The 18303-nt window shown below is 40.7% G+C and overlaps 1 protein-coding gene across 7 annotated transcripts in view; it reads right to left on the bottom strand.

Annotated features, from left to right (window-relative positions):
• LOC106591190 (NACHT, LRR and PYD domains-containing protein 12) overlaps positions 1–17884 on the bottom strand; it is a 59912-nt gene extending 42028 nt beyond the window's left edge. The window contains exons 1-17 of one of the 7 annotated variants that reach the window (XM_045712344.1): positions 17717–17884; positions 17297–17463; positions 15266–17195; positions 15009–15182; positions 14104–14277; positions 13851–14024; positions 13224–13397; positions 12778–12824; positions 12079–12643; positions 10688–10782; positions 10035–10072; positions 2118–2182; positions 1773–1987; positions 1328–1584; positions 952–1086; positions 692–824; positions 89–118 (exon numbers count right to left, since the gene is read on the bottom strand). In XM_045712344.1, coding sequence (XP_045568300.1) covers positions 89–118; positions 692–824; positions 952–1086; positions 1328–1584; positions 1773–1987; positions 2118–2182; positions 10035–10072; positions 10688–10782; positions 12079–12643; positions 12778–12824; positions 13224–13397; positions 13851–14024; positions 14104–14277; positions 15009–15182; positions 15266–17195; positions 17297–17463; positions 17717–17832 — 4489 coding nt within the window. In that variant the 5' untranslated portion in view covers positions 17833–17884. The remainder of the gene's footprint in view (positions 1–88; positions 119–691; positions 825–951; positions 1087–1327; positions 1585–1772; positions 1988–2117; positions 2183–10034; positions 10073–10687; positions 10783–12078; positions 12644–12777; positions 12825–13223; positions 13398–13850; positions 14025–14103; positions 14278–15008; positions 15183–15265; positions 17196–17296; positions 17464–17716) is intronic. The other 6 variants (XM_045712347.1, XM_045712346.1, XM_045712345.1 and 3 more) reach the window with 6 other exon arrangements.
• Positions 17885–18303: the final 419 nt, after the last annotated feature.

Raw genomic sequence — 18303 nt, 5'->3', positions numbered from 1 at the left:
TTTTATAATCAGGACCTGTCCAGGTCCTACAGTAAACCATGTTGACTGGCCCTCAAGTCATTGGTTTGTATCTCTCATGTTTACTTACTAGTTGAATGGGTTTCAGTGATGTATTCATCTGAAAGAAACAGAAATAGGTTATATCACTCTAAATAGCATCTGTCAGAAATAACAGTTATGATTGACATATTGTCAAAGGAATTTTCTATCCTAATGATAATAATTAACAATCAACAAGCCTTGACTAATCCCCGGGGTTTGTAAGACACTGGGTTAATAATTAGGCATGGACTCAGCTTCCTGCAAAAGGTTCATACGGCTTTATTCAGAGAACGTTCTGAGGTCCAAATAACAAAGATGTTCATTTTATCCTCTCTCTCCGCTTACGCACACACCTCCACACCAACCGTAGATAACCTATGCACACACATACGCACAGACAGTAGGTGAACAGTATCTCTTCCTTGACCTCCCACCACTGTTCCAGCACTGCCTGTTCCTTTCCCCATAGATTAGGAGAACCTTGAAGGCTACTCCCGGTATCTCACACACACATGTCTAGACTTGATGGGACTAACATTCAGTACATTGACTTACAGTTTATTATCCATGCTACATAACTACTAATTCATAATGGATTATTGATTCATTTACCTTCATTAGATAATTCTCTTATCACATATTCTCCTACCTATTGGTACCATATCTCTCCATACAGTCCTCTCATCATCCCCGATTAACTCCATCTCAATGTCAACCCCTGTGTTTCTTATAATCATCTTACAACAGCTTGGTGTGGTGTCTGCAGGTAACAGCTGAATCTTCTGTAGAAGGCCATATGGTGCAACGATTGCGACAACAGAGAGAGAAAGAAATAGTGAAATAGAATGATATTCCAGTTATTCATATACAATATGACAGATTCATGTCCTCAGCCTGCTAAAACTGCACCTCTGGATTGATGGAAGTGGAGTGGGAATTCTTGAGTGCAAACCAACTGTTCAGCTTTAAGGGCCCGTTTGGACTTGACAGGACCAATTCCGAATATCCTTGGGACACCTGATTTTTCTCCCGTTCCTGAATAGCCTACAAAATTAGCAATGTAGTAGTCAGTCAGAACAATGTAGTCTCATAATTCACACAACATACAGCTCACTGAGAAACCAATGTTAGTCATAGTTTTTATTGTATTAATTAATGTTACAACAGAAATAGATTTCTCACAGAGCTGCATGTTGTCTTTGTAATCTAGAGATTTTCAACAAACTATCAGCTTTCCTTCAGTAAGTTTCAACATACTGTTGTCACTTCAGTGAAAGTGCCTCACCTCTTTCTGACTGGAGTTTCTGAGGAGCAGGTACAGCCTTGAAATGACTGTTGACCTTTTAACTGCCATATAGAGGACCACGTCACAGTGGACATCTACGTTCCAAGACAGTAATCTTAGTATAACAGAGATAAGTGAGAACTTGGGATGGAGAATTTTAGCATGGAATCTGGTGACCTCATGCACTTCCTCTAAAGACACTCCATGTTTCTCAACATGAAGAATCTTCATCTCATTCCTCAGGGAAGGGTTGGTCCCTGAACAACACAATAAAAAGGAGACAGAAAGACAAATATTGTATTATTCATCCAACTAAAACACAAAGAATATGCAGTACCGGATCACAGTAAACTCAAACTCCCAGAATAGTTCATTCATTCATTCAGGAAGTGAAACTCAGTTACATGGAAATGTCTTTCTGAATACTATTTCTATATGGTTTTACCTAAACAGACAAAGTGTGGCAGATGAACTTCCTCCAATTCACCTAACTCCATAGTGATGTCCAGCAATGGACCACCTTGTGTGTACTGCATGTCTTTCAGAAGGTGACTGTAGGGTTCACAGTTCCTGAAGTGATACTTCAGAATGACATCTCTCTCACACAGCCAGCGGAGCCCAGACACTGTGCACTCATAACTCCCTTTGGGTGTCCTGTGTCTGAGGCCAACAACAAGATATGGTAGAGGGTCAATCGTCAAATGGAGATGTTGGATTAGAAGACAATTCCCAAAGGTAATGGGGAAATACACTAGCAAGTGGAATGAAATGTTAAAAGTAGTTATTTTACCTGAACATTGTCACTCCCTGGACAGTGGAAGTAAAGGGTTCAATCTGAAGCCAGTGTGTGGAGTCCTGAACAAGGACAAGCATGTCAGTAATACATATGGGGCCTGTTTCCTGGACACAGATTGAGTCTAGTGCTGGACTAAAAAGCATGCTCAATGGAAGTTTCAATAAGAAAGTTCTTTAACCTGTTTGGGATAGGGGGCAGTATTTTCACGGCCGGATGAAAAAACATACCCGATTTAAACTGGGTACTACTCTTGCCCAGAAACGAGAATATGCATATTATTAGTAGATTTGGATAGAAAACACTCTGAAGTTTCTAAAACTGTTTGAATGGTGTCTGTGAGTATAACAGAACTCATATGGCAGGCAAAAACCTGAGAAAATCCCAAGCAGGAAGTGGCCTGTCTGAGAATTTGTAGTTCTTCTTTTGATTCTCTATCGAAACAACAGTATCTGTGGGGTTACGTAGCACTTTCTAAGGCTTCCATTGGCTATCATAAGCCTTCAAAAAGCGGATTGAGGCGTCTTCTGTCTCTGGGCAGAGTAGAGTAGCTCAGTTTGTCAGTGGTCTGCCTGGTGACAAAGAGATTGGATATGCGCATTCACGTGAGCACGCAGTTTTTTCTTTTCCTCTTTGAATGAATACACTATTGTCCGGTTGGAATATTATCGCTATTTCTACGAGAAAAATACCATAAAAATAGATTTTAAACAGCGTTTGACCTGCTTCTAAGTACGGTAATGTAACATTTCGATTTTTTTTGTCTCGAAATGCGCTCGGATAGTTACCTGAACGCACAAACAAAACGGATGTATTTGGACATAACTATGGATTATTTGGAACAAAAATAACATTTATTGTGGAAGTAGCAGTCCTGGGAGTGCATTCTGACGAAGATCAGCAAAGGTAATACAATTTTTCTAATAGTAATTCTGAGTTTAGTGAGCCCCGAACTTGGCGGGTGTCAAAATAGCTAGCCGTGATGGCTGAGCTATGAACTACACACAGCAGTGCAAAAACAACTTCCCACAAATCCCATGACAAAAACACCCCTCTTAAATAAGACCTAACAGAACATTAAAACCTGTTGGGGCTAGGGATAAGTATTGAGAATTTTGAAAAAAGTATGTGCCCATTTTTAACTGCCTCCTACACCAACTCAGAAGCTAGGATATGCATATTATTAACAGATTTGGATAGAAAACACTCTGAATTTTCTAATTTTTTAAGCCTATGCCATTGAAACACACAGGGACTCATTAATCATTGAGCACTTCCTACGCCATCCACTAGATGTCACCAGTCTTTACAAAGGGGTTTGAGTCTTCTACTGTGAAAACTGACCGAACAAGAGACTTGGAACGTTGGTCATAAGCGGATGGCCAATACTACTCTGGCGCGCGAGTGCATGTTTGGGTACTCTCGTTCCAATACGTTTTAAAAGAGAATGCAATCGTCCGCCTTGAATATTTTTGAAGTTCTGATTGAAAAAGGCCCTAATGATTTATGCTATGCAACGTTTGACATGTTTGAACGAACGTAAATATTTTTTTTCCCCTCTTTGATGAAGGGCGACGTTCATGTTTTTGAGTAGCCTACAGGACGCGCTAACAACACAGAGCTTTTTGGACATAAATTATGAGCTTTTTCGAACAAAACTACATTTGTTATGGACCTGGGATTCCTAGAAGTGCCTTCTGATGAAGATAATCAAAGGTAAGGCAATATTTACATAGTATTTTTGATTTTAGATCTCTCCAACATGGTGCCTAGTCTGTATCGCCAAGCCTATTTTTCTGAGGACAGGACCTCGTTTATTGCAAAGTGTGATTTCCCAGTAAAGTTATTTTTAAATCTGGCAATGCGGTTGCGTTCACGAGATGTTAACCTCTCTAGGCTAGGCCACTGCCAGCCTGCGGCGCGATTTTCAAAACCTTAAAAATCCTATTACTTCAATTTCTCAAACATATGACTATTTTACAGCCATTTAAAGACAAGACTCTCGTTAATCTAACCACACTGTCCGATTTCAAAAAGGCTTTACAACGAAAGCAAAACATTAGATTATGTCAGCAGAGTACCAAGCCAGAAATAATCAGACATCCATTTTTCAAGCCAGCATATAATGTCACCAAAACCCAGAAGACAGCTAAATGCAGCACTCACCTTTGATGATCTTCATCAGATGACAACCCTAGGACATTATGTTATACAATACATGCATGTTTTGTTCAATCAAGTTCATATTTATATCAAAAACCAGCTTTTTACATTAGCATGTGACGTTCAGAACTAGCATACCCCCGCAAACTTCCGGGGAATTCGCTAACATTTTACTAAATTACTCACGATAAACGTTCACAAAAAGCATAACAATTATTTTAAGAATTATAGATACAGACCTCCTCTATGCACTCGATATGTCCGATTTTAAAATAGCTTTTGGTGAAAGCACATTTTGCAATATTCTAAGTACATAGCCCAGGCATCACGGGCTCGCTATTTAGACACCTGGCAAGTTTAGCACTCACCATAATCATATTTACTATTATAAAAGTTTGATTACCTTTTGTTGTCTTCGTCAGAATACACACCCAGGACTGCTACTTCAATAACAAATGTTGGTTTGGTCCAAAATAATCCATCGTTATATCCGAATAGCGGCGTTTTGTTCGTATGCGTTCCAGACACTATCCGAAATAGTAAAGAAGTGTCACGCGCATGGCGCAATTCGTGACAATAAAATTCTAAGTATTCCATTACCGTACTTCGAAGCATGTCAACCGCTGTTTAAAATCAATTTTTACGACATTTTTCTCGTAGAAAAGCGATAATATTCCAACAGGGAATCTCCTTTTCGGCAAACAGAGGAAAAAATCCCAAAGGCGGGGGCGGTCGGGGTCACGAGCATAAGCCCAGTGTCCCTTGATCGGCCACTTGAGAAAGGCGATAATGTGTTTCAGCCTGGGGCTGGAATGACGACATTCTGTTTTTTCCCCGGGCTCTGAGCGCCTATGGACGACGTGGGAAGTGTCACGTTAGAGCAGAGATCCTTAGTAAATGATAGAGATGGAAAAGAAGTTCAAGAAATGGTCAGACAGGCCACTTCCTGTAAAGGAATCTCTCAGGTTTTGACCTGCCATTTGAGTTCTGTTATACTCACAGACACCATTCAAACAGTTTTAGAAAATTTAGGGTGTTTTCTATCCATATGTAATAAGTATATGCATATTCTAGTTACTGGGTAGGAGTGGTAACCAGATTAAATCGGGTATGTTTTTTATCCAGCCGTGTCAATACTGCCCCCTATCCTAAACAGGTTAATCTATAATTCTTTGAATGACAATATAATATTTTACCAATGGTTTCGAATAGTAATTATTAAATTTTTTGTGCTGATTGACTGGCGGTATTGGAGGGAAAATATTTCCTCAACATCAACGCCATTGTAAAATGCTGTTTTTGGATATAAATATGAACTTGATAGAACAAAAAATGCATGTATTGTCTAACATAATGTCCTAGGAGTGTCATCTGATGAAGATTGTCAAAGGTTAGTGCATAATTTTTGCTGGTTTTCGGCTTTTGGTGAGCCTGTCTTTGCATTGACAAAACATTACACACAGCTATTTTCAATGTACTGTCCTAACATAATCTAACTTTATGCTTTCGCCGTAAAGCCTTTTTGAAATCGGACAACGTGGTTAGAATAACCTGTTATGGCTAGGGGGCAGTATTTTCACGGCCGGATAAAAAACGTACCCGATTTAATCTGATTATTACTCCTGCCCAGAAACTAGAATATGCATATAATTATTATCTTTGGATAGAAAACACTCCAAAGTTTCTAAAACTGTTTGAATGGTGTCTGTGAGTATAACAGAACTCATTTGGCAGGACAAAACCTGAGAAGATTCCTTACAGGAAGTGCCCTCTCTGACCATTTCTTGGCCTTCTACACTCTCTTTATTGAAAACTGAGGATCTCTGCTGTAACGTGACACTTCCTACGGCTCCCATAGGCCCCTCAGAAGGCGGCAAAACGGTGAATGATGACTCTGCTGTCTCTGGCTGAAAAACAGTAGCGCATTTGGATAGTGGTCGATCTGAGAACAATGAGACTGAGGCGCGTGCACGAGCCTACACCATGTTTTTATTTTTTTGTCTTTGAACGAAAACAGGGTTTCCCGGTCGGAATATTATCGCTTTTTTTACGAGAAAAATCGCATAAATATTGATTTTAAACAGCGATTGACATGCTTCGAATTACGGTAATGTAATATTTAGAATTTTTTTGTCACGAAATGCGTCGTGCTCGTCACCCTTCTTTACCCTTTCGGATAGTGTCTTGAACGCACTAACAAAACGCCGCTGTTTGGATATAACTATGGATTATTTGGGACCAAACCAACATTTGTTATTGAAGTAGAAGTCCTGGGAGTGCATTCTGGGAGTGCATACCTTTGCTGTTCTTCGTCAGAATGCACTCCCAGGACTTCTACTTCAATAACAAATGTTGGTTTGGTTAAAAATAATCCATAGTTATGTTCAAATATCCTCTGTTTTGTTCATGCGTTCAAGACACTATCCGAAAGGTAAAGAAGGGTGATGCGCCTGACGCGTTTCGTGACAAAAAATTCTAAATATTCCATTACCGTACTTCGAAGCATGTCAACCGCTGTTTAAAATCAATTTTTTTGCAATTTTTCTCGTAAAAAAGCGATAATATTCCGACCGGGAAACCCTTTTTTAGTTCAAAGAGAGAGAAAATAAAAACATGGGGTCGCCTCGTGCACACGCCTCAGTCTCATTGTACTCTGATCGACCACTATCCAAAGGCGCCAATGTTTTTCAGCCAGGGGCTCCAAAGACATCATTCAGCTTTTTCCCGCCTTCTGAGAGCCTATGGGAGCCGTAGGAAGTGTCACGTTACAGCAGAGATCCTCAGTTTTGAAAAAAGAGAGTCAAGAAGCCCAAGAAATTGTCAGACAGGCCACTCCCTGTAAGGAATCTTCTCAGGTTTTTGCCTACCCCCAACAGGTTAACTTTTGACTATCGATACCGACAGAATAAGAACAAGTCTTTGATATTAATTATTAGTCTGCAGCTAAGTACTCGATATCATCAAACGCGAAGACCGACGAAACATCCATTCTATAACGACATTAACCTCTTACATCTAGACGTTCTGCTAGCGGAACACCTGCTCCAATATCCAATGATGGGCGTGGCGCGAAATACAAAGTCCTCGAAAATCCGAAAACTTCAATTTTTCAAACATATGACTATTTTACACCATTTTAAAGACAAGACTCTCCTTTATCTAACCACACTGTCCGATTTCAAAAAGGCTTCACAGCGAAAGCAAAACATTAGATTATGTCAGCAGAGTACCCAGCCAGAAATAATCAGACACCCATTTTTCAAGCTAGCATATAATGTCACAAAAAACAAAACCACAGCTAAATGCAGCACTAACCTTTGATGATCTTCATCAGATGACACTCCTAGGACATTATGTTATACAATCCATGCATGTTTTGTTCAATCAAGTTCATATTTATATCAAAAAACAGCTTTTTACATTAGCATGTGACGTTCAGAACTAGCATTCCCACCGAACACTTCCGGTGAATTTACTAAATTACTCCCGATAAACGTTCACAAAAAACATAACAATTATTTTAAGAATTATAGATACAGAACTCCTTTATACAATCGCGGTGTCCGATTTTAAAATAGCTTTTCGGTGAAAGCACATTTTGCAATATTCTGAGTAGATAGCCCGGCCATCATGGCTAGCTATTTTGACACCCACCAAGTTTGGTACTCGCCAAACTCAGATTTACTATAAGAAAAATTGGATTACATTTGATGTTCTTCGTCAGAATGCACTCCCAGGACTTCTACTTCAATAACAAATGTTGGTTTGGTTCCAAATAATCCATAGTTATATCCAAATAGCGGCGTTTTGTTGTGCATTCAAGACACTATCCAAAGGGTGACGCGCCCGGCGCGTTTCGTGACAAAAAATGTCAAAATATTCCATTACCGTACTTCGAAGCATGTCAAACGCTGTTTAAAATCAATTTTTATGCGATTTTTCTCGTAAAAAAGCGATAATATTCCGACCGGGAGTCGTTGTTTTCGTTCAAAGACTGAAAATGAAAACATGGAGTCTTCTCGCACGCGCCCCAGTCTCATTGTTCTCAGATCGACCACTATCCAAATGCACTACTGTTTTTCATTCATGGCCTGCAAAGTCATCATTCAACGTTCTGGCGCCTTCTGAGAGCCTATGGGAGCGTCAGAAAATGTCACGTTATGCCAGAGATCCCCTGTTTTGGATAGAGATGATCAAGAAGGCCAATAAATGGTCAGAGAGGGCGCTTCCTGTTTGGAATCTTCTCAGGTTTTGGCCTGCCAAATGAGTTCTGTTATACTCACAGACACCATTCAAACAGTTTTAGAAACTTTGGAGTGTTTTCTATCCAAAGCTAATAATTATATGCATATTCTAGCTTCTGGGCAGGAGTAATAATCAGATTAAATCGGTACGTTTTTTATCCGGCCGTGAAAATACTGCCTCCTATCCATAACAAATTAATGAATGTCGCTTTGAAAGACCCTTTCTAACGAAGATCGACGACACACTGAGCGTAAATATATATATTGACTGAAATTGTTTCCGAATGAGTGAGCGTTCATGTGCAAAGGATTCGCATATCAATGGTTAATATTTATCAGCTCTGTAGGGTCTTCTCCTCTGCCCCCACCCCCCTTGTTTGTTTAACAGGCCTCCATGCCTGTTTAGCCCACTAGGGCACATTACTCCACCAATTCTTTGTGACGATAACCAACTGTTTGTATGCTTTCTGTGAATTACTTAGTTTAGTAAATAAATGATTTTAATAAGACAATTGATGTATGGATGACTTTTAGTAAAGGCTGGATTCGTGCAGATACAACAATTTACGACGTTTGGAATGAGACTGGAAGCGAGGTAAAATACACCATTTAAACCAGAAGATAATCGGCCTATACTATAGTACAATATTTTTACATTTACGTCATTTAGCAGACGCTCTTATCCAGAGCGACTTACAAATTGGTGCATTCACCTTATGATATCCAGTGGAACAACCACTTTACAATAGTACATCTATATCTTTTTTTTTTTGGGGGGGGATTAGAAGGATTACTATATCCTATCCCAGGTATTCCTTAAAGAGGTGGGGTTTCAGGTGACTCCGGAAGGTGGTGATTGACTCCGCTGTCCTGGCGTCGTGAAGGAGCTTGTTCCACCATTGGGGTGCCAGAGCAGCGAACAGTTTTGACTGGCCTGAGCGGGAACTGTGCTTCCGCAGCGGTAGGGGGCCCAGCAGGCCAGAGGTGGATGAACGCAGTGCCCTTGTTTGGGTGTAGGGCCTGATCAGAGCCTGAAGGTACGGAGGTGCCGTTCCCCTCACAGCTCCGTAGGCAATGTTATAATATAGGAAAGTTATTTTAGGAAAATTATAACTTTGTAATCTGAATATTTTCCTTGGTGCCCTGATCTCCTAGTTAATTACAGTTTAACAATTAATCAGTTTAATCGCGTGATAATAATTACAGGGAGTTATTTTGATAAACATGTCTTCAGTTAATGGTGCCCAAAGACACGACACTGTCTAATGACAAAATATGACAACAGCTAAAATCCTGCATGCCTACAAGCAGAACACAGGACTGTCTATATCCCAGTATGAATGGTTGGTCAGTACACACCTGGCTTTGAGACTGTGTTTATATTACTAAAGCAGAACACAGGACTGTTTATATCCCAGTATGAATTGTTGGTGAATACACACCTGGCTTTGAGACTGTGCCTGACTCCTGCAGGTATGTAAAAGTAAGAATTTAAATTATGACTTACCTCAACATGGACACAAGTCTTACAGCTCTGAGGAATCCCTGAAGCCAAAAGTAGTTATTTAAAACTGACAATCTCATGCAATAATGAATTAATAATTATTAAATAGACTTGTAATAAAAATGAATATAAGTGATCAACAGTCTCAGAAAGTACACTCATTAGCCTACCATAATCTGACATTAGCATTATATTAATTAATGTTTGTGGAAGCAGGAAACAACATCGTTCTGGTCCATGTTTTGTAGATGTTGGGGGCCTGATTTCTGGTAGATCCTAGGATGAGAGCTTAAAGGTAGAGTCAGCTAAATGATGATGTACGAGCATCACCACAGATATTGTGATGAGCAAGATGCCTGACTTCTCTCTCACACAGTCACACACAGTATCTGCCCATGTGGAAGGGTTCTCTTCACTCTCTTACAGAGTGTTAGCCACGGGACCAAAACAGGTTTAGCCTTGCGCTCCAACATTCTTAGTTGTTGTAGAAATTGACCCACTATGCTGTTTACTTTGTGCATCTATTTCATATCGCTGACTCTACCTTTAAGTTTGTTTTGACCAAATAGATCATGATTGTGTTCCTTGCCTGGGACTCAAGTATAATGAACGCTTTAAAACTAATTTGATTAAAAAACAATTATCAGTTAACTCACATTTATCAGTTCCAGGCTTGATACAACTCTCTCCACCATGGTCTCTGGTGTCCTCAGGTCCAGGCTTGATCCAACTCTCTCCACCATGGTCTCTACTGTTGGTAAAGCAGAAGGATAGACTGTGATTAAACTAAATACAACTTATAAAGGCTTTATATATCATACATACAGTCTTCATAAGACATACAACAAGTTTATATGGGGTGAGAGAACAACTCCCTATGTAGGGCGCATTGCCTAAATGTGACATAACCAACTATGTCAACTTTCATATCTTGAGGAAAGCCCTTAGAGATGTGAAGTCACCAGGTATCATGAGTTACATACCCCCAGGTAGTGATTAGAGAGAGAATGACATTACAGAGAGGCTGTTCTATTCAACAGGTTCTGATGCCCTCTAGTGGTTAGAGAGAGAATGACATTACAGAGAGGCTGTTCTATTTAACAGGTTCTGATGCCCTCTAGTGGTTACAGAGAGAATGACATTACAGAGAGGCTGTTCTATTTAACAGGTTCTGATGCCCTCTAGTGGTTAGAGAGAGAATGACATTACAGAGAGGCTGTTCTATTTAACAGGTTCTGATACCCTCTAGTGGTTAGAGAGAGAATGACATTACAGAGAGGCTGTTCTATTTAACAGACTGAAATTAAATAGAGGGCAGGAATCTACTAACACATTAAAACACACCACTACTACTAATCTAACTGTCTGTAGGTCCAACAGAACACATTAAAACACACCACTACTACTAATCTAACTGTCTGTAGGTCCAACAGAACACATTAAAACACACCACTACTACTAATCTAACTGTCTGTAGGTCCAACAGAACACATTAAAACACACCACTACTACTAATCTAACTGTCTGTAGGTCCAACAGAACACATTAAAACACACCACTACTACTAATTTAACTGTCTGTAGGTCCAACAGAACACATTAAAACACACCACCACTACTAATCTAACTGTCTGTAGGTCCAACAGAACACATTAAAACACACCACTACAACTAATCTAACTGTCTGTAGGTCCAACAGAACACATTAAAACACACCACTACTACTAATCTAACTGTCTGTAGGTCCAACAGAACACATTAAAACACACCACTACTACTAATCTAACTGTCTGTAGGTCCAACAGAACACATTAAAACACACCACTACTACTAATCTAACTGTCTGTAGGTCCAACAGAACACATTAAAACACACCACTACTACTAATCTAACTGTCTGTAGGTCCAACAGAACACATTAAAACACACCACTACTACTAATCTAACTGTCTGTAGGTCCAACAGAACACATTAAAACACACCACTACTAATCTAATTATAGAAATGATTCCAGAGGAAAACAAATGATGAAATATTGCTATGACTCACCTCTGAATGTGTTGGTCATCTATCTGACACAGGGTCACTGAGGAGGAGGAGGAGCAAACCCCAAACCCAGGATAGAGGGGTTCAGTAAATGTGGTGTGTTCTGTGTAAAGGTGTGTCAGTGTACCAGAGGACACACTATAGAAGGACAAAGTACCAGCTGGCCAGTCCAGATACACTCCAACTCTGTTAGAATCAGGACCAGAGATGGATCTCCTACTGACTCCAGCATGGTTAAATGAGTAGAAGCCATCAAAGCAGATTAAACACCAGGACTTCCTATTGGTTCCAATACCACTGTGAAGCACCCCTCCCTTCCTGTTCATTCCTTTGTACACCACACCAATGTAAGCCATGTCACCATCCATGTCACCATCCCTCTCCACCTCCCAGTAATAACGACATCCAGTTAAGCCTTCTCTGCAGAGAACTTGGGGATGATAGTCAAATCTGTCTGGATGGTCTTCATAATGCTGCATCTCTTCCACACATGTCACCTTCCTGTTCCCCTCAGACAGTATCAGGTTTGGGTTTACTGTATTTGGGTCCAGGGTGAGATGACAGGCATCTGTAGACAAAAGGAGAGTTGAATCAAACCACATCTTCATATAAAATGTTGTTTTGTAGGTACAGAACAAGAATTGATTAGTTACTATGTTACTATAGTTCTGAATATTCAGTTAATTAGGATTAAAGACTTACATTTCCTCAGCCCTGATTTCAGCCTGCACTCTCCACCATGATCCACACTGTAGGAGAAACAGGTTATTGACTGACAAAGACCTAATAAAGCAGTCAACATTTAAACCATATTGTTGTGTTCTGGTGCACTATCCAAGTTCATTACTAGAGACATACAGGTATTCTATCCTACCTACTGCATACAGAACGGAGTACAATTCATTACTAGAGACATACAGGTATTCTATCCTACCTACTGCATACAGAACAGAGTACAATTCCAACAGGATATCAGAGATGCAGAAGAAGAGTATTCATGTGGTGATGATGTATGCTGTGTTGGAGTGCTCAGCCTGCTGAGTAAACTTCCCCTTAATTCTACCATCATGTCCTCATGTTACTGACCCTACATCACTACATATGACACAACCACTGCTCACACTATTTGGACATCTATTCTGACTTACTTCAGCTTCATCAGTTTATATGTGGGATCCACCAGAGCAGCTGAAAGCAGTCCTCCTGCAGAGTCTCCTGGTTGATTGTAGCTCAGGTCCAGCTCTTTCAGGTGGGAGGGGTATGACCTCAGAGCTGAAGACAGAGCAGCACAGCCCTCCTCTGTGACCAGACAGCCAGACAGCCTACAGAGAGACACACAACAGCTGTCTAGGTTGATGTACTGGTGTCAATCATCTTGTAGGACACCCATACATTTGTCCATGACACAAACATTGTGAAGAAACGTCAGATTTTCAGAGTATTTGTTTTACTAAGCTCAGTACCGACCTGACTGAAACAGCTGTACTTACCCCAGTGTGTGTAGTTTACAGTCTGGATCCTCCAGTCCAGCAGACAGCAGTGTAACTCAGCTCAGTACAGACCTGACTGAAACAGCTGTACTTACCCCAGTGTGTGTAGTTTACAGTCTGGATCCTCCAGTCCAGCAGACAGCAGTGTAACTCAGCTCAGTACAGACCTGACTGAAACAGCTGTACTTACCCCAGTGTGTGTAGTTTACAGTCTGGATCCTCCAGTCCAGCAGACAGCAGTGTAACTCAGCTCAGTACTGACCTGACTGAAACAGCTGTACTTACCCCAGTGTGTGTAGTTTACAGTCTGGATCCTCCAGTCCAGCAGACAGCAGTGTAACTCCTGAGTCCTGCAGGTCATTGTCTCTCAGCTCCAGTTGTTTCAGTTGTGAGTTGGGTGAACTCAGGACTGAGGCCAGATCTGAACAGCAACCCTCTGTCAGACCACACTGACCTAGACTAGAGGGCAGAAGAGCACATGATTAACACATGTTTAAAACATCCACATAATAACTCATACTGAAGATATTTAACTCACACTAGTGTCTGTATGTTGCAGAGTGGACTGGTTAGTCCAACACAGAGCAGCTCCACTCCTCTGTCTCCCAGGTCATTGTAGCTGAGGTCCAGTTCTCTCAGGGGGCCGTTTGGTGTCTGCAGAGCTGAGGCCAGAGTCTCACAGGATTTATATGTGAGGTTACAGTGATCCAGTCTGGAGAGAGGAGATATGTCAATACACTGTTAAATATGCAAAACATTAAGAATAATGAGATGCATTAAGACAATAACAGAAGGACACATTATTAACCAATGTTAACTTTTTACAACCATTTTCATATTTTCATATATTTGTAGTATATGTTTTTACAAGATGAGTGATGAGAAGAGAATCGTCCAGCTCATTGGGTCTCTCTCTACACTTCCATATACCATGTCATGAAATATGCAGACAGACGGATTAAAAGCGTGTTTACATTGTAATACTTCTGACAGACAACTTCTAACTCCGCCAATAACTTTTGGAATTATAGCATTCCCAGAAAGCATGAATTATTGACTCATTGTTAGTTTTACACTTAAGACATGACTCTGTTGTTCTGCTGTACAATTTGTTAATTTTGTCTCGTGTAATAAACTCTATACATTAGTTTATACTGGATTAATCATATATTTTTGCTAACTTTAATTTTGTTAGTTATGTTCCAACATTCCCTCCATCTTGTGACCAATATCAGTTATTTTTAAGTCTTGGTTCCTATAGTTTATATTTTTTACTAAAAACACAAACTAACTCACTCAATATATTTAACCTTAGTTTGATATATTTATCACATTTGATTAATGTTTCTGCATATTTACTAAGATGTTCAAATAATGTTAAAAACATAACTACAAATATATAAACACTATAAAGACAGTGGATACTGAAGATATTTAACTCACACTAGTGTCTGTATGTTGCAGAGTGGACTGGTTAGTCCAACACAGAGCAGCTCCACTCCTCTGTCTCTCAGGTCATTGTAGCTGAGGTCCAGTTCTCTCAGGGGGGAGTTTGGTGTCTGCAGAGCTGAGGCCAGAGTCTCACAGGATTCATCTTCGAGTTCACAGCCATCCAGTCTGGAGAGAGGAGATAATCTGTTAGATATACATATCCTTCATTATAATGATACTGTAAACATCAACTCAATAACAGAACTTACAGTGCTCTCTTGCAGGTTTTCACTACCGGCAGCAACCTCTGATAACCTTCCTCTGATGTGTTGTATGTCTTCAGGTCAAACTCCTCCAGCACCTCCTCTGACATCAGTAACAGGTAGGCCAGGGCTGAACATTGGTCAGGTTCTAGTCTTGTTTTTGAAAGAGTTCCTGATCGCAGGGAGGTCTGCATGTCTTCAACTAGAGAGTTGGCACCAAGTTCATTCAGACAGTGGAACAAGTTGATGATCCTTTCTGGTGAGGATTCCTCATTGATCTTGTATGAAAGGTACCTGACTGTTCTCTCAACTGTTTCCTCATTGGTCTGTGTTGTACTTCCTGTCTGTGTCAGAAGGCCTCGTAACAGATTCTGATTGGACTCCAGTGATTGACCCAGAAGGAAGCGGAGGAACAGGTCCAGGTGTCCATTCTCACTCTTCAAGGCCTGGTCCACTGCTCTCCTGTGTAAGTCAGACAACTGGAATGACTCCTCTTCATCATTGTCGTCATCATCATCCTCATCTTCGTCATTGTTCTCCTCCTCCTCGTCCTGCTTATCATCAATCTCCTCCTCCTCCTCCTCATCATCATCCTTGTTCTCCTCCTCCTCGTCCTGCTCATCATCACTAGTGACTGCTTTGGGGGAGAAAACATTTTCCTTCTTGTCCAGACATGATTCTAAAGCATGCACTGCTGCTAGAAACTCCTGAATGCTCAGATGCACAAAGCTGTAGACCTTCTCTTGGTACAGCCCAGATTCTTCTTTAAAGATCTCTGTACACAATGCTGAGTACACTGATGCCTCTGTGACATCAAGGCCACACTCTCTCAGGTCCTCCTCATAGAAGATCAGGTTGCCCTTCTGCAGCTGTTGGAAAGCCAGCTTTGCCAGTTTCAGGATCATCTCTTTGTCTGACTGAGACAGTTCCTTTGGGTTTGTCTCTGTGGCTTTGTTGTACTTCCTGTTCTTCACAATGAGTTGGATGAGTATGAAGTGTGAGTACATCTGGGTCAGAGTTTTGGGGACTTCATCCTTCTCTGCCTCTTTCAGTATCATCTCAAGGACAGTGGCTGATATCCAACAGAAGACTGGCATGTGGCACATGATGTGGAGGCTCCTTGATGTCTTCATGTGTTTGATGATTTCATTGGCCAGATTCTGATCTGTGATTTTCTTCCTGAAGTACTCGTCCTTCTGTGGATCATTGAACCCTCGTACCTCTGTCACCTGGTCAACACACTCAGGAGGGATCTGATTGGCTGCTGCAGGCCGTGTGGTTATCCAGAGGAGAGCAGAGGGAAGCAGATTCCCCTCGATGAGGTTTGTCAGCAGCACGTCCACTGAGGTTGGCTTCGTGACATCACAGCACTTCTCATTGTTTTTGAAGTCTAGAGGAAGTCGACACTCATCCAGACCATCAAAAATGAAAACAGTTTTGGTTTCACCATCTTCAATGCTGTCAATCTCTTTCAGCTCTGAGAAGTAGTGGGAAAGAAGTTGCATCAGACTGTATTGGTCCTTTTTCAGGTTCAGATCACGGAAAGGAAGAGGAAACATGAAATGAACGTCCTGATTTGCTTTTCCCTCTGCCCAGTCAAGGATGACCTTCTGCACAGAGACTGTTTTTCCAATGCCAGCGATTCCTTTTGTCAGCACAGTTCTGATAGGTTTGTCTTGTCCAGGTAAAGGCTTGAAGATGTCGTTGCATTTGATTGGTGTCTCTTGTGTGGTTTGTTTCTTGGATGCCATCTCTATCTGTCTAACCTCATGTTCATTATTGAGCCCTCCACTTCCACCCTCTGTGATGTAGAGCTCTGTGTAGATGTCCTTTAACAGACTTTGGTTTCCATGGTGTCCAATTCCTTCAGATATGTGTTGATACTTGTGTTTCAGTTTAGCCTTAATGTCTTGTTGGACTGTCAGCAGAGTTTGACCTGTAGGAAAACAATGAGAGTTGGGACTCATAATTATGTGTGTGTGTTTTATAAGGGCCTTTGTACCGTTCTTTGTAATATTGTATGAAACACAGTCTTACTTCTTCTGTCCAGAAGGTTGTGTGTGATCTTTAATGCATCCTCACTGTCCAAACTCTCCACTTCCTTATTGTCATCTGGTAATGGTTCCTGGCTGAAAGCAGGTGGCTGATCACTCTTCATTGATAGCAGGCTGGTTGTAGGGGACTCTGCTCTGGGCTTCTGGACACTGAACAAAACAGGGAGACAGATCACCTCATGAATATCTCATCAATACCTCATCTACTTCCTTTTAACAACTGTATAATGGAACTTCTAGAAGTCCTGATGTTTCTTTATAAAGCTACAGTCTGCAATTGGTAAATCCATTTCTGGCCTTTTAAGTGAATGATATAGGCCTACATTTTATGTAATTTGGGAACACTTTTCTCTTTAGTTTTATATCTTTAAGAGAACTGTATATTTTACATGTCATCTCTTACCTCTTAGAACTGGTGTCTTGAGTCATTTTGGAGGCAGTGGTCTCCTCCTCTCTCTCCCCAGAGAGGCTCATTTTAGAGGCAGTGGTCCCCTCCTCTCTCTCCCCAGAGAGACTCATTTTGATGTAAGTTACAGCTCACTCAGCTACAATAAGAAATAACAGAACAGTCAATATTTCTATTAACAACACATTTACTGTCTGAGGTCAAAGACTTAAATCAGACTTCATATTGTATTCAAACATACACAGTCCAATATGTTATTCATTTGATTTGACTTGGATCCCCATTAGCTGACATTTGTCACCATCTGTTGTCCCCATCTCAACCACTAGATGGAGCTGTAGGCCTACAGCTCTACTCCATCTAACCACAACCGTAGAAACACAAACAAACCATCTATGGAGACAAATCATCAGTATCATATCACCGGAATGCAACATCCATCCACTTATATCAGTACATCTGTAACAGTCTAAACATTACAAACCTTCTATTAGATCAAATAAGCCTCACGTAACTCCACACTCTCATAGAACTTGTTCTCAACTGGCCTACCTGGTTAAATAAAGGTGAAATAAAATAACAGG

This window comes from Salmo salar, unplaced genomic scaffold, assembly GCF_905237065.1.
Source record: "Salmo salar unplaced genomic scaffold, Ssal_v3.1, whole genome shotgun sequence".
Taxonomy (NCBI): Eukaryota; Metazoa; Chordata; class Actinopteri; order Salmoniformes; family Salmonidae; genus Salmo; species Salmo salar.
The sequence above is the reverse complement of the archived record's forward strand: the minus strand, read 5'-3'. Positions and strand labels throughout refer to the sequence as shown.